We start from the raw sequence: 14,745 nt of genomic DNA, 5'->3' as shown, positions 1-14,745 counted from the left end.
GCCCCTTTAAATTTGGGAGGCACGGCAGACAGAGGACTCGATGGCAGTACAGCAGCCATGAATTATGAAATGACTTATGAATTTATTTGGTTCCATTACGTGTTTGTAACTGAAAACACTTCCATCTCAAATGTTCTTTATTGTTATGAATAGAAATACCAGCCCTACAGTGTGTTCCCTTTTCTGTGGGCGCCTTTGTAAATTTAGAACTATAATATTTGCAAATAATAAAATGTCTTGATAGAAAAAAGGTCCTCGGATTCTGATCAATGGTATCCTTCGTCCTTGGCACTGAGATTTGACACCAAGACCACATGGTAACATGAGGCCTCCCCCAACCTCCAAGTTTAATTAAATAAATACACAGGGAGTTAATGTACAATTTATACGAAGCTGAGGAAAAAAGGATGAAAAGTATCGTGTCCGCATCAACCTTTCGCCCTCCCACATGGTCCTAGTTACGTGTACGGTACCCGGCTAACAAAAGACAGAATCTCCCACCCTCACGTCCTGCCCAACAAGTCCGCTTGCATTGTGCACCCTCTTTGAAATGAAGTATGTTTATTAGAAGCAGATAATGTGTGTGTGTGTGTGTGTGTGTGAGTGTACGTGCGTGTGTGTGTGTGTGTGTGTGTGTGTGTGTGTGTGTGTGCAATTTGGATCAGGGCAGGGCAAAAGGAGCAGGGGTTGGGGGGCTGGGGGCTTTGGTATGCACATGTGGATGCCAGCTTTTGGTGTCTGACATGTTGGGGGGTCCTGACTCTTTGAAAACGGTCGTCTCTCTCTCTCTCTGTCTCTCTCTCTCTCATTCCTGCGCTCTCGGTCACACACACACACACATACACACACACACAACAACACACACATGCAAACATATGAGCGGTTACATCCTGGAGACAGTGAGACTGCGTGGCTCGCTCCGAAAAGTTCCACTAAGCATCATGGGACCTTTCTTTGACCAGTTCGCCCAGTACCAAAATGTGTTGGCTCAAACGTACTCAAAAACCGCTGAACTTGACTTAAAAAAAGCAACTGAGAGGCGCTGGAATGAACTTTTGGAGCACAAAGTGGAAAAGAAGGAAGAAATTAAAGTAACAGAAATTGTTCCTCTTGGTTCAGGTTTGGGTGAAAACGACCGCGCATTTATTTTATTTCCTTTACGAGATGAATAAAATATGAATCGACCTACCTTCCTACCTATCCATAAACTAATCTATCTTCAGGTGATGAATGATGAGGCGGTAATTAGTAAAATATTAATTTCGATAAAGTTGGAAGAATTACAAAAACTTTATATCACCTCCAAAATATTGAGAACATTATCAAGAAATTGACAAAGATTATGTTATGGATGTATTGTAATGTACATGTAAATAATAATAATTGAAAAAATAATTCTATTTTGATTAATTTGGAGCTTTTTGTCTTTATATGTTAATGCTTGTTTTTTTTTCTCAAATATTCTTTCTAAATCTTTCTAATTGCGTGAGAGAGTGAAACACACCTCGTCATCCTTGTACCAGGACAGCGACTCTGCAGTGAGGACAAACCAGTACTCCTTGGCTCCACCTTTCATGATGCTAATGTTGTTGATGGTCAGCCACCCCTTTCGGATCACCTGGGCAATGTACAGACAGGACGTGAAACACGATTGGCGATACACAAGAAGTGACATCACACTGACACTCACCAGCCGCAACGTTAGGTACACCAGCAAGAAACCTCTGTATTGTATATTACAAGCCTGTGAACTATTATCGTTTTTGATGGATCTCTCGTGTACCTAATAAATTGACCCACAAAGGTATCTATATTTTCACTACATCTGCGGCACAACAATAGTATCTATTGAAAACACACACGGTACGTGAAGTGCGACTTCATTTACCTTGAACCGATCGTTAACTCCTCTCTCCGGCTGGATGAGAATGTGGAGAGAATGTTACAATTCGAAGCCAACGAGGGCTTTTCATGAAAGCGGCCAAGTACATATATTTGCTATACATACAGTGTGCATTGGTGGTCAAAAAGCCTGCATGTCATAGCGGGCTGCTGGGACAGCAAGCATTAGCGGGGATGAGACGGGAGGATATTTGTCCAAATGCCCTTTTCAGAACATGCAGTCAGATGCAGGAATATGTTTCATTCTTTATGTGCAAAAATGATGAGCATATAACCAAAAGAAATACAATATCAGCCAAATGATTCAAGTACGTAAATGTTTACAGCGAACCCCTGCTTATTCACAATTCAGCATTCGCAAATTTGCGTTTTATTTCTCTTTTGCGTTTGAGAATCAAAGCATCCACACAAGATGTAAGCTGCATCTTAAGGTAGATTACTTCTTTTTACCCTAGTGTGATTGAATATTTAAGAATAAAAAAAAAATCTTCGTAAGCCTTTCCAAATGTTAAATCATTGCCCATAGTGTTCATAACAGTTTAACGGTGGCGACAGCTTGACGCTGAAATGAATTTCTACTGGCAATATTTCCTGTGGGAAAATTGTTTGGAAAGCCATATAAATCGCTGAAGGTCCTGAAGTGTTCTGGAACGGCCTTAAAGGTTCGTTCCACTGTGGCTTTCAAAAAATGCACATCTCTTGACCACTGATCACTTTGAAATGTTTACTTACACAAGGCCAAAAGACAAATGATTTCCCATGTAGTATGAGGATGGAGTAGAAAGTCACGCTAAGATGGAGAACAGAAGCAGTCGAGGGTCTTTAAGGGCCAACTACATCCACGTGTAAACAGGAAGCACAGATCACCACTCTGTTTACCGCACCTCTAACCTTTGCCCTTCCCGCACCCCAACCTGGGTGGTTGCTATGACGACTGTCAAACTGACAGGAGATGGGTTGCGTGGTAGTTTTCTTCGTGTAATTTATAAGCAGGTTTTAGCATAGTGATCATCGTGTGATAGAAATGTGTGAGCAAAATAATGTTAATAATCAGGGAAGAGGAAGCAGCCGAGGGTTTTCCACCACAGTCACCAGCCCAACTATTGGTAGCCCATAGCGTATTTCGCACACATCACCTTTTGCAAAGACATACAGTATATTCATTTTCATATAAATTTATTCGGACGTGCACAGTCGCTACTCACCATGATCTCATCCTGAAGCAGTGCACAAGCCACAGATAGAAGAGGAGAGGCAACACACAAGAGGAAATCACATGGAAGAAAATACAAGACAATCGGAGAGCTCAGAAGAGCAGAAGAAACTCAGAGAAAGAACGCACAAAGTTGTAAAATTCTTCAGGATGCGAGTCATGCAAAAGCAGAATTATCACCGTAGCATCGTGATCTGCGCCAGCAATTGCAAATACTGCACAAACTTGAATAATTTTATTGTCGTCAGGGTGATAAGAGCCTAAAGATCCGCTAAAAAAACAACATGGTGGACAGTATTATCACCTGATTCCCAGCCGCCTTCTTCTTGTTCATCTGGTTGATCCTCTGCTGGGCACTGCACAAAACACACAAACATTAGCATGCAAGCACGAGTACAAAGAGAGGGCACAAAATCCATGACTCACTTGGCAAAGCCGATGAAGTCCTCATGGTTGGTGTTCATGTAGGACAACTCGATTTCGATCAGCAGGAGCACCTGACGAACGAGCATCGTTCAGCTCACCTTTGCAAAATTATGCTTTACAATACATTTTGGGCAGAATTTTATTTTATTTTTCTAACGGAAAAATGCATTACAGTATATAAAATGTATTTTGTTGTATTTTTTAGGCAAACTACATTTAATAAATATCTCATAAGATAAATGAAATACAATAATATAATACATAATTCAACAAATTTTTAATCAGAAAGGGATATTTTTCTGCTGATTTAAAATCTTCCACATCAGGTTTTCATAATGATAATCGTCATCATAATAAGAATAATATATAATTATATAATACAAAATGTCAGGTAATTAATAGGAATTTCAGTCAAAAAATATGAATTAAAAAAAATAAAATCATACAAATTTAAGAATAAAATATAATAAAAAATAATAAAAAAAACAACAAATAATCAATCAAAGTAACAAAATGAAAACATTAAAACCTTTTTGTTTTTGTGTTTTTCTGTTAAGATTGAGAAATTAGGGTTTCATACATATACATAGATTCTTAACCTGGGAAGGTGATAAAATCCGTAAACATGATTTATCATTAAAAGCAACTGGAGCAGCTATTTTATTTTCAAACAAACTTTATAATTTATTTAAATGAATAATAAGTGTCAAGAATATGATTAATTGCACCTTTCTCTTATGTTACCTGGCGTTTGGTGTTACTCTCTCTGTCTCTGATGTGCTGCGTGACAATTCTCTCCATCTCTTCTCTCAGCATCGGGTACTGGGCCAGCTACAAGCACACGGCACAGTGGGTCGGACGCATGTACACGTACACAAACCACTTACATTACTTCTCTCACTGAACCGAAACACACAGTTCCACTACATGCACAATAAAAATAATGCACAAAAAAGTGTTCTGGGTTCAGAGAAAGGTTTATCGCAGACTCAGCGCTACTCAGGTCCAACATTTGGATTATTTTATGTCAATCCAGAAGTTTTTTTTCTTTTACAAAATTAGAGACCAACAAAGGAATAGTGCACAAGTCTGTAATATTGCCACACAAATGCAGGCTCAACAATGTTCCTGGCAGAAGAGCATCTCTTTCCCAGCACACTGAGGGGCTTTTTCCATGAGCTCATTGCAAAGCCACAACGACACGCACACACGAACACACACACACACACGCACACACACACAGAGAAAAAGGGGGGGTGACAAATTTCTTTTTTATTTGCATGTCACAATGCATCTTGAAGTATTGAACGGGAATGATCAGTTGTCTTTTTCACCTTCCAAGTCGTGACTTTCTCGTTTGGTGCTCACAAAGCAACACACGTAAATGTTTGTGGCATTCATACACTGAAATCTATAACATTGTTCACACTGAATCTTAGTGATGAATTTCATTTCTAATTTGGTGCTGATCCAAACTGTTTTACTAAGCGTTGACTCATCTGAGTGAAAATCTGCTAACTTTTAATTTGCACAATAAATAACGATGCTCTTTGAATAATATAAATTCTGCCTTATGTCTGTCGTTCATATTTCTAACACATTTTATATCTAGTGTCTTTTTTGTTTGGAAGACAACTTGGTGAGCAAAAAGAGTATTATGATTTCAAATCAGCGAATCACTTAGGATGCATTGCAACATGAAGAGCGACAAATTGTTTTGTGTCACTTGAAGTGCCGAAAAATTTGGTTTCAATGTCACGAGCAAGGCCGCATGCAGGGATGCAAAATGTGCAAAGCAAAAGGGGCAAGAAGGAGGGGACTGAGGGAAGGGGAACTGAGGACGACTTCAAACTGACCCCTTTGTGGATTTTCCCAAGTACTGTATATCATAATACAGTCTATCTTTAAACACAGTAAATTTCTGGAAATCAAAATAACAGCGTGACAGAGAGGAGAAATCCAAAGGAGGTCACGCTCTCGTTTGGGCAAGACGACAGGATGGAAGTCAAATAAAAGCAGGTAAAAACAAACATAAAATCAATATGGTGGAAGGGCGTCAGTTAGTCAATGAGTGGAACTTCGTGATCAGTCACGCAACTTAAAGTTAATAAAAAAAAATATATATATATATGGACAAACACAGAGACAAGGAGAGTGAAATGGAAAGATTTAGCATGGTGAAGTCAGATATGAAATAAAATGACCTAACATGCAGATTAAGTTGAAATAAAGGTACTAAACTATCAAGTATGTATTAAATAGGTAAAGTCTTGAGTAAGGAGAGACCGATTACGGCTGGCAGTTGGGGATAAATTCAATTAATAACACAAAAAAATTTAGCATGCTACTAGCTTTTTAAATTTCAGTGCAACCGCCGTTTAATATTTCCAAAATTGACAAGGCTAAATGCAAATGGCACATAATCCTGATATTACCACAAAACAGAAGGTTATTGGCATTTTTTATAACGACAAATAGAGAGTGGACACAGCTAAAGCTGCTAAAATTACTCTTGAGCATGCTAATGATACGTTGAATAACCTACTGAGTTTGACAGGCTTTGGTCAAGCATCTAAATATCGAAATCCACATCAACAAAGCCCACAAGTGAAGGGAGTTGGGCACATTATTTTTAAGAGACAAAGTTATTATAGTTAACGAAAAATAAAGAAATAACTAAAAATAGGGTGAAAAAAATTTTTTGTACATGAAATAAAATAAAAAATATATATATATTTTTTTAAAAACAAATGAAACTACAATTTACTTTTATAAAAATAACTATATTTATGGCAAAATTGGCCTTTGTTTTGGTCTTTGTCAATTAATTTAATACATGATTTATTTAAATGCACTTATTTTGCTGTTTGGCTGTACAGAACAAGCTGTTATGCCATTCTTTAAATGATTATAACCTGGGCAAGAACTAGAAAAATGTACAAACCCAATGCCTCTCCTTGCAACTTCACAACAAGTTAATATTACGCTCATGAGCTTTTTTGTGTTATTTATGCATTTTATTCAGAATTCATTTTACATCACTCATATTTTTGGCCATTATTCCTGTAAATACTGTAGACCAGAGGTGTGAAACTCTTCGACATGGGCACCCCTGCTGTATATATAATATTAGACGTTCATACATTTATTTGGGTTAACAGTCAGAAAAAAACTTTGATTATGATGCGGCCCGCGACAAAAATGAGTTTGACACCCTTCCTGTGTAGACCATCACACACTCATCTTAAATAAAATGGCTCTTAAAGTCAATAATGAGAATAAGTAGGCCCAGCCATCGGTCTGCCCCCACCGGCATACTTTACAAAAACAAAATTTATTTTTACCTTTTGACTACACTTTCGTATGGTGAGGGTGAGCTCGCTCACAACCATGTCTATACACTTCAGTGTGGGCTCCTTCAGTTTTTGGATCTGCTTTTTCACTATTGCCTCAAAAGCCAGGTCAGGGGTGAACAGACCCGTCCTGTAGAAATAGGCGGGTGGCACGGGTGACAACGTTGAAATAAATGAAATTAAAAAAAGAGCCGGGACAGGAAATGGAGGAGCAAAATAAGGAGGAGGAAAGAGAGTAGAAAAAGGATGGATGGGAGGCAACGTATTCCGAATGAATAAGACAAGGAGTGATGAGCGGGAAGATAAAACAGCACAGAAGGAAGAAAATCAAAGTGAGATTTTTTTTCGGGACAAGATGGGAGAAAGAGCGAGACGGCAGCCGTGCAAGCCGCCTCTCCTGACCCCTCCCCTTTTCCACGCGCTGCATCCCAAAAATAACACGAAGCATCCCAGCAGAGGCCTACAGCTTGCTCTTGGAAAGCCGCTGTCACGGTGGAGTTGGAATTTAGCCACACATATTTTCTTTAACAACCATCACGGCTCTTTTATGCTGCAGGTGCACGGCTGCGGTCTCACGGACACACACGTGCGCAAGTCTGGACGCTGAGGTCATTCAATATGGCTGCCAGTTACAACCAGGAAAGAAATGTAGAGGACATTTTCTCTTCAACTATGATGCAAATTAATGTATTTAGTAACTAAAAGCATGAGCTGCAAACAAGAGTAGATGCACAAACATAGTTTTACTTGGGATCATAATGGGAATTGAATTAAACCAGTCCAGGGCCATTTTGATGATGTCAATAAAAATGATGCGTGAAAATAAATTCACTGTAACTGATGTAAAATAACAAACAAAAATGATTACACATGTTGGGGGAATTTAAACCAAGGGCTCTATTTTTGTGACCAGCATAAATCCTGCGAGCATGTGGTCTATCTCTGAGCCGGAATTTCACAAACATGGTCAGGTCGGCGGATCTGCGAGAGGGAGGTCTGCACCGCTGTGAGAGTGATCACAGCTGACTTCAATTACGGCCAATCAAAATGGCTCTTTTCATTCCGTCAGTAGGTTTGATGCCTGCTATAAAAATATTTATGAAAGGAATGTTTTGAGTTAGACCAGCTGTCTACCCTGTGTTGGCTAGTTAGACATGGTCTGAGCAGGCACCAAATCTGAGTACCAAATTAGCACTCCACCAGGTGCGTCACCAAGAGACCCTTTCGGCGCCGCAGGCCCGCCCTGCCATATTGCCCCCACTGTAAATTAAGTCGTCCTTCCCTGACAGCCATACATTCACAACTCAGCGGCCATACTTTTTTTTCAAAATCCCATCAGCACACCTCTATACCACAGGACAGCCTGTCCAGCAAAACGCAAAACAAGCCAAGGAGGCTGGAGTGAGCAGCGAGTTCACGGGAGATTAGGGAGAGTGAGTGACACCGGCGGGTCTTTGCAGACAAAGGACACACAAAATAACGAAAAAAAAAAATGCTAGCCACCGATTACTACATTTGTTTACCTTTTTGGTACACTGTCTAACAGTATTGACTAGCTCAGACATGACCATATCCACACATTTGGTGCAAGGCTCTTTAATCTTCCCAATCTGCCTTTTCACAATGGTCTCAAAGGCCATATCCGGAGTGAAGAGACCAGTTCTGCTCATCAGAACCGGCCACGCAGACAAGAAAGAAAAAAAGTTGGACGAGAGAGAAGAGTGTTAATTATCATGAAAGTTATCCCCCCCCCCCGACAAGTCAAGACAACAAGCGTAAAGGACTCACTGCACTTTTCTCACGTGCTGAAGACAAAATGTGATTACAGTCAATGATGCTCAAGGACAATACACTTCATACACACAGAAGGTGAACACAATTACGGCATGAGCAAAGTCACCACCCTGACACCATTTTACTTTCCAGAGCGCTCATTTAGGGCAACACGATGGATGTTAATACGTCTGCCTCATAGTCGAGGGTCCATCAGTAAACGCCAGTGGCCACCCCACTACTCCGTCATCATCAGTCCGTCATTATTTCAGGCCAGTTCGTCAGTCGTCAATCTGTCACCCCGTCATTATTTTAACTGTGCTTCCGTCATCACTAAATTACAGTACCGTAATTTTCGGACTATAAGTCGCGGTTTTTTTCATAGTTTGGGTGGGGGGGCGACTTATACTCAGGAGCGACTTATATACATATATGTTTTTTTTTCACTTTTTGGGGCATTTTATGGCTGGTGCGACTTATACTCCGGTGCGACTTATAGTCCGAAAATTACGGTATGTTATCACTATTTTAGGACCCCCAGTAAAAATTTTTTTACAAGGGTAGCAGGCTAAAAGCCACACTTTTTTTTAATTTAGAAAACGTTTGGACCACTTTAAACAAAAAAATATGAATTCTTATACCTATCACTACTCTTCTACTTGCTTCTCCTCCATAGTTAAACACAGCATAGTTTTCCAGCCTATTTCGGTCCTTGGTGCCCTACTAATTAGGTAGCAAATAAAAACGCCACTGCATCTAATTTATCACGTTGACCTTTGTGGTTAGCTTCGTGATGCTGGATTGACGTAATGGAGGTGACTAAGCTAATGGAGTGAGTGTGAAGTTCATATGACGTAGAGGTGAGCGTAAGGACGAACTTGCCTGATGCCGTGGATGTTCTTGATGGCGTAGCTGATCTCCTTGCGGAGCTCCTTTTCGTCAAACTCCATCTGAGAGGGAGGTCACAATGTCGTCATGCTTTTTTTTGACATGGTCGCAAATTCAAAAAATTAGACAAACCTTGACCAACTCGAAGGGGAAGCGCTCATGGAAGATGCGGTTGATCTTGGCGCCGCCAGACAGCTCGGCAGTGTCGATCTGGTCCCCGGAGCCCTCGATGCACTTCTCGAAATCCACAGAGAACTGCTGCACCATCCTGCCATGTACGTATTGCAGTTTTGTCACACACTTGTCTAAAAATCAATGAGTGCCTAACAAACACAAATGCAAGTTGCAATATAGTCGTTGCAATATTGACAGAGGAAGGAAAGTCATCCACCAATTGTTAAGATTTGTGTTACTGAGTAGGCTTGTTGTAAATAATCAATCATTTTGTGACATTTTATGACATTTATTGCATCTGTCTTGTTCTTGATTTCCGAGACAGCCACTTGCCGCATTGATGTCAGACCAATGAATCCAACAACTCACTGAAGCAGAGCCTTGGTCTTGCGAGACGGATCGTCGGGCCTAAAGTTCTTGTACTCCTCCACTTCCTTCTCGATGGAAAGGAGCTGGCTTTGCAACTTGGCCCGCAGAGCCGGCAGCGTGTCCCGGATATGGTTGGTGAGTTGCTATGCAATTTAAAAGTCAGAATTAGATGATATCCTGCAATTATGTCAGGTCTTCTGCTTCTTGACCCACCTGGTTCAGGATTTTCTGCAGGTACGCCGTGCCCATGCGGTCAGCTAGGTGCCTGTAGGACGGGTGAGAGAGAAAGAACTTCCTCTCGGCACCCAGGGCAGCTGAGATGTCTTTCCTTCCATCGATGTCCTTTTGGCTTCGGTTGACCACACCGATGTAGCCTTGACACAACAGACAATAATTCCATAGAAGCTGCTGATGAGAAGGCCAGACGTTGTTGGTTTTATTCATTTTTCTTCCAAATCATTTCATGGCTTTAGAAAATGTGCTCCATAATATTAACCATGGCCGTGTTTTAGGATTAGATTAAAGAATGTAAATAATAGTGTATGGGGGAGGGGGGTGATTTATGTGAGTATACAAAATAAATATGTATATAAATAATTGGGATGATTTTGTGTGCCCCCCTAAGACTTTTAAGAAATGCAAAGAGAAACTAGGTGAGTTCGGGTCAAGCAGATCCTGTTTCACTTCCGCTTGATTTTCCTGATTGTTAAAAGCGACTTTGCTACTAATGCAGCCAGCAGCTTTGTAAACATGAGTAGACAGACACACAAGGAGAGAGGGAGGTGGGGGGTAGACACAGAAATAACACAGGCTATGGAAAATATTAAATGTGCGGGTGCAAACCAAAGTGCAAGCGGAAAAGAAAAGTACAGCATCAGCATATTGCAAAACCACTCTTTTATTACCATCCCTTTCATTTTTTTCCCCTTTTTCATCTTTTTTTTTGGTTTTAAGGTTTGTGCTGAACTGCCTTGCCACCACAAGAGGGAATCAGTGGGTCACAGGTCCTGAAAAATGGTGAGCGTGTGTGTGTGTGTGTGTGTGTGTGTGTGTGTGTGTGTGTGTGTGTGTGTGTGTGTGTGTGTGTGTGTGTGTGTGTGTGTTTTAACACCTCGTCTGAGCGGAAGCAGCTTATTCTCCAGAATGTCCTTGGCATCCGTCCCCTCGTCCATGAGGTCCAGTTTAGTAATAACGCCGATGGTCCTCATACCTACACATGCACATGTAAACACACACACACGCATATTTCTACTCATATCTAGGGACCACCAAAAAGTCTAACTTTGACAATATTTTAGAAGTCATTTACTGATTATATTTTATGTATGTATCATAATATTATATCATAAATGTCATTCTAATAGTGCACATCAGTATGGTAATCTAATCTAGATGGTAAAACACGCACATTAGGTTCACTGAAGATTCTAAATTATTCATAGCTGTGTGTGTGAAGAGTTGTATGGCTGTATGTGTCCTGTGATTAAGTGGAGACCAGGCCATATGGTTATACTCCTCCTCTCACTCAAAGTCATCTGGAATAGGTTCCTCCTACCCACAACCCTAAGGACAAGCACTATAGGAACTGAATAGATGACTGGAGGGATTAAAAACAGTTTGATGTGTGTAAGCATTCACCTACCCTGAGGGTCGACCTCTTTGGCAATCTTTAAAGCGTCCGAGTTGGCCAGATCCGAGTTGGCCGGTGAAACGGCCAGCATCAGACAGTTGTCCTTGGTGACAAACTGCAGCAGCATGTCCCGAATTTGAGTCTCAATGTCAGCCGGCTGGTCGCCCACGGGCACTTTGGTCATGCCAGGCAAGTCCACCAGTGTCAGATTGAGCACTGCCAGAGGATAATATGAAAACATTTCAAGAATATATTTGACTCTATTTTAATTCTTGTAGACAAAAGAGGGCCCTACCGTGAGGGGAATACACTCGCAAGTTGATAGGAACGGGGGAGATGCCCTTGTTGGCGCCTGTTATACGGTCAGTCTCAGCCTCGATCTCCTGACGAACCTCATCAAAATCTGTGAATTTTTTTCCCTTACAGTGCAGGAACTCAGCGTACTCTGAAAAACATGGAAGGGAGCGAGTCAAAAGATGCTGTTCATTTTCAAAATTACAGTACCGCAAAAATCTGTAAAATAGACTAGTATAACATATCCCTGATTGAACAGACAAACAAAATATTTTTTGTATTAAGATGTAATACCTTTACTGTCCACTAGATGCTAGTAGCTTATGATTTTTTGTTTCTGTTTTGGGTATGACTGTTGTATTTATTCTCACCCGTGGGAGCGTTCATCAGCTGCAGAACTAAAGGACGACGAGTCACGATGCCAGAGCCACGTGGAAGAAAATCCCTACAACAAAACAATAATATGTGAGATGGTGATCTAACACTCAGGAAGTGATTTCTTTTACATATTTGCATATTCCATATCTACACAGCATATTCATTTTGTCATGGTGCAAAAACAATGCAGGCTTGTAAATTTGCAAACATGTTTAGTCGTGCTGGTAAATATGTTTCTAGTGCCAACATCTTCCTGCAGGGCTTCATCTATTATGTAACAGCAACACAAACTCCCTCTGAGTGTGTGTGCGTGTGTGTGTGTGTGTGTGTGTGTGCGCCTCCACCAGCTAACATGACAATTCAAAACATCTTTACATGTGCATCCTTTGCATTTTATGCTTCAATTGAGCACAATGGCAACCAGCAAAAGAATCGTCAGTCCATTTTTTAATTGCACTTGTTTTCATTGGGGTTGTGGGTGACTTGGGGACTTCACAGATACGTGAACCCCCTGGCAAAATTGACATCATCCGCCTGTGGAGTTCTGCTTGCAGTTTGTTATAAACCTACCGTATTTTCCGCACTATAAGGCGCACCGGATTATAAGGCGCACCTTCAATGAATGGCCCATTTTAAAACTTTGTCCGTATATAAGGCGCACCGGATTATAAGGCGCACCTTCAATAAATGGCCCATTTTAAAACTTTGTCTATATATAAGATATATACATTTGGCCCTCGGGCCGGACTTTGGACACACCTGGCTCAATATTAGTCCATATATAAGGCGCACCTGATTGTCGGCTCTTGAGAAAATTGGAGGTTTTTAGGTGCGCCTTATAGTGCGGAAAATACGGTACTTTGCCTCATCAGCTTCTCTTTCCACCATGTCAAGGACTGTGTAGCTCTCGCATGCAGGAATGGGAATGAGAGGGCCTGCTATGATTGGCGGCAAATCAAGTGGGCTGTTTTCCTGCCCACAAAGGTGCAATATGCCTGTTTTCAACCACACTAAGCTGTGTGCATCTGTAAAAAATACCAAAATTTGGTCTAGCATGCCTGCGTGGATTTAGACCGGCCTTCAGTTTGATGCAGTCTAATTTTACGCCACATCAACCACAATAATACAGGTATTTATATTAAAGCCTTTCTGACACCCTTAATCACAACTGAGCTTTATTGCCTTCATGAAGACTTTTGATTGTAATTGTGCAGGCGTGCCCAATGTTGTGGCATGCAGCCTCTAACCTCGTGCATGTGGAGTCAATGCAAAGGCAGGTTGCTCTGCAGTGGATGCGCAGATTAACGCTGAGCCAATGCGGGAAGATAGCGAGCGAGATTAGCGTTAATCCTCTGAAGCTCTCCTCTTCTGTCCAACACTCCTGTGCATACTTTGCGACATGTTTTGATATTTTTGCCATTTCATATGTGAAAACAGCCACATGACTACAAGAATGTCGATACGGAAGCTTTATCATCTACTGTCCAAGAACCATGTGAAAGTTTATAATAAAATGAAACCAATTCAGTATATGCATGTCCTGATGTTTTATATGAGCAAAACAAAATGAGAGAAGAATGAGCGAAGCTGCTACAATTCGTCACAATGCCTCAGGCTGTCACTGGCTACATTATGTAAGATGTGAACGCTAAGGCTACGTCACATAGGCGTAATCGCCACGATGGGGGGATGGAATAGTGATGGCGGGTTTAAGTCATTTATATGTGAATAACTATGTGAGAGCTCTTGCAAGCACTGAAGCCATTAAACCAACCTGATTGGCTTTCTCCATTCAGATACAAGAGACATATCATAAAATGTGTCACTATCATTAATCAGTAACAATGACCAGTATCATACCTGAGCGATGTGTGTTTCAAATATTTTGATTGAAAATTTTAGAAAGAACAGTGTAATTTAAAATAAGGAAGAAATGACTCTTGGGTAAATATTGGGAAATGTCAAATAAAAATCTAATTAGTAAGAAATTTTTACATTATTTTAATATCTGGAAAATTAAAATATGGCAAATTCATGTATTTTTTTTACCTTGACAATAAATGATGTTTTCAGACCACAAGGCCCAAACTTACAGTAATGTAATCGATGTCAATTAAAACAACTGCAAACTATAATCACAATATAAGGAAATTGTTCAATTACCACTCTGACACAGTCAACCAATCAAAACTGAGCATTATGATCTTTATAATGGCAGACAATTAAGATACAGCTTTTGTATTGAATATGTATAAAGTGCATGTGTACCTAATATTTTGTCTCGTCCGTGAACTGAGATGTCTCCCTGCCATTATGCGCATTATCCCCTATGCTTTCCTTATTGA

The 14,745-nt window shown here is 40.5% G+C and overlaps 1 protein-coding gene across 9 annotated transcripts in view; it reads right to left on the bottom strand.

The window, feature by feature from the left end:
* Positions 1-14,745, bottom strand: part of dnm1a (dynamin 1a) — a 33,325-nt gene that overhangs the window by 16,449 nt on the left and 2,131 nt on the right. For 4 of the 9 annotated variants that reach the window (XM_037265960.1, XM_037265959.1, XM_037265961.1 and 1 more), the window contains exons 2-16: positions 12,394-12,467; positions 12,024-12,173; positions 11,741-11,944; positions 11,210-11,308; positions 10,312-10,472; positions 10,099-10,241; positions 9,688-9,823; positions 9,550-9,617; positions 8,418-8,556; positions 4,286-4,372; positions 3,542-3,612; positions 3,420-3,471; positions 3,108-3,119; positions 1,889-1,918; positions 1,505-1,618 (exon numbers count right to left, since the gene is read on the bottom strand). In XM_037265960.1, the coding sequence (XP_037121855.1) occupies positions 1,505-1,618; positions 1,889-1,918; positions 3,108-3,119; positions 3,420-3,471; positions 3,542-3,612; positions 4,286-4,372; positions 8,418-8,556; positions 9,550-9,617; positions 9,688-9,823; positions 10,099-10,241; positions 10,312-10,472; positions 11,210-11,308; positions 11,741-11,944; positions 12,024-12,173; positions 12,394-12,467 (1,540 nt within the window). Of the gene's footprint in view, positions 1-1,504; positions 1,619-1,888; positions 1,919-3,107; positions 3,120-3,419; positions 3,472-3,541; positions 3,613-4,285; positions 4,373-6,885; positions 7,025-8,417; positions 8,557-9,549; positions 9,618-9,687; positions 9,824-10,098; positions 10,242-10,311; positions 10,473-11,209; positions 11,309-11,740; positions 11,945-12,023; positions 12,174-12,393; positions 12,468-14,745 lie in introns of all 9 variants that reach the window. The other 5 variants (XM_037265965.1, XM_037265963.1, XM_037265964.1 and 2 more) reach the window with 3 other exon arrangements.

The sequence above is a fragment of the Syngnathus acus genome, chromosome 12 (genome assembly GCF_901709675.1).
Source record: "Syngnathus acus chromosome 12, fSynAcu1.2, whole genome shotgun sequence".
In the NCBI taxonomy this organism is placed as follows: domain Eukaryota; kingdom Metazoa; phylum Chordata; class Actinopteri; order Syngnathiformes; family Syngnathidae; genus Syngnathus; species Syngnathus acus.
Note: the sequence above shows the minus strand (reverse complement) of the source record. Positions and strands in the feature narration are given on the sequence as shown.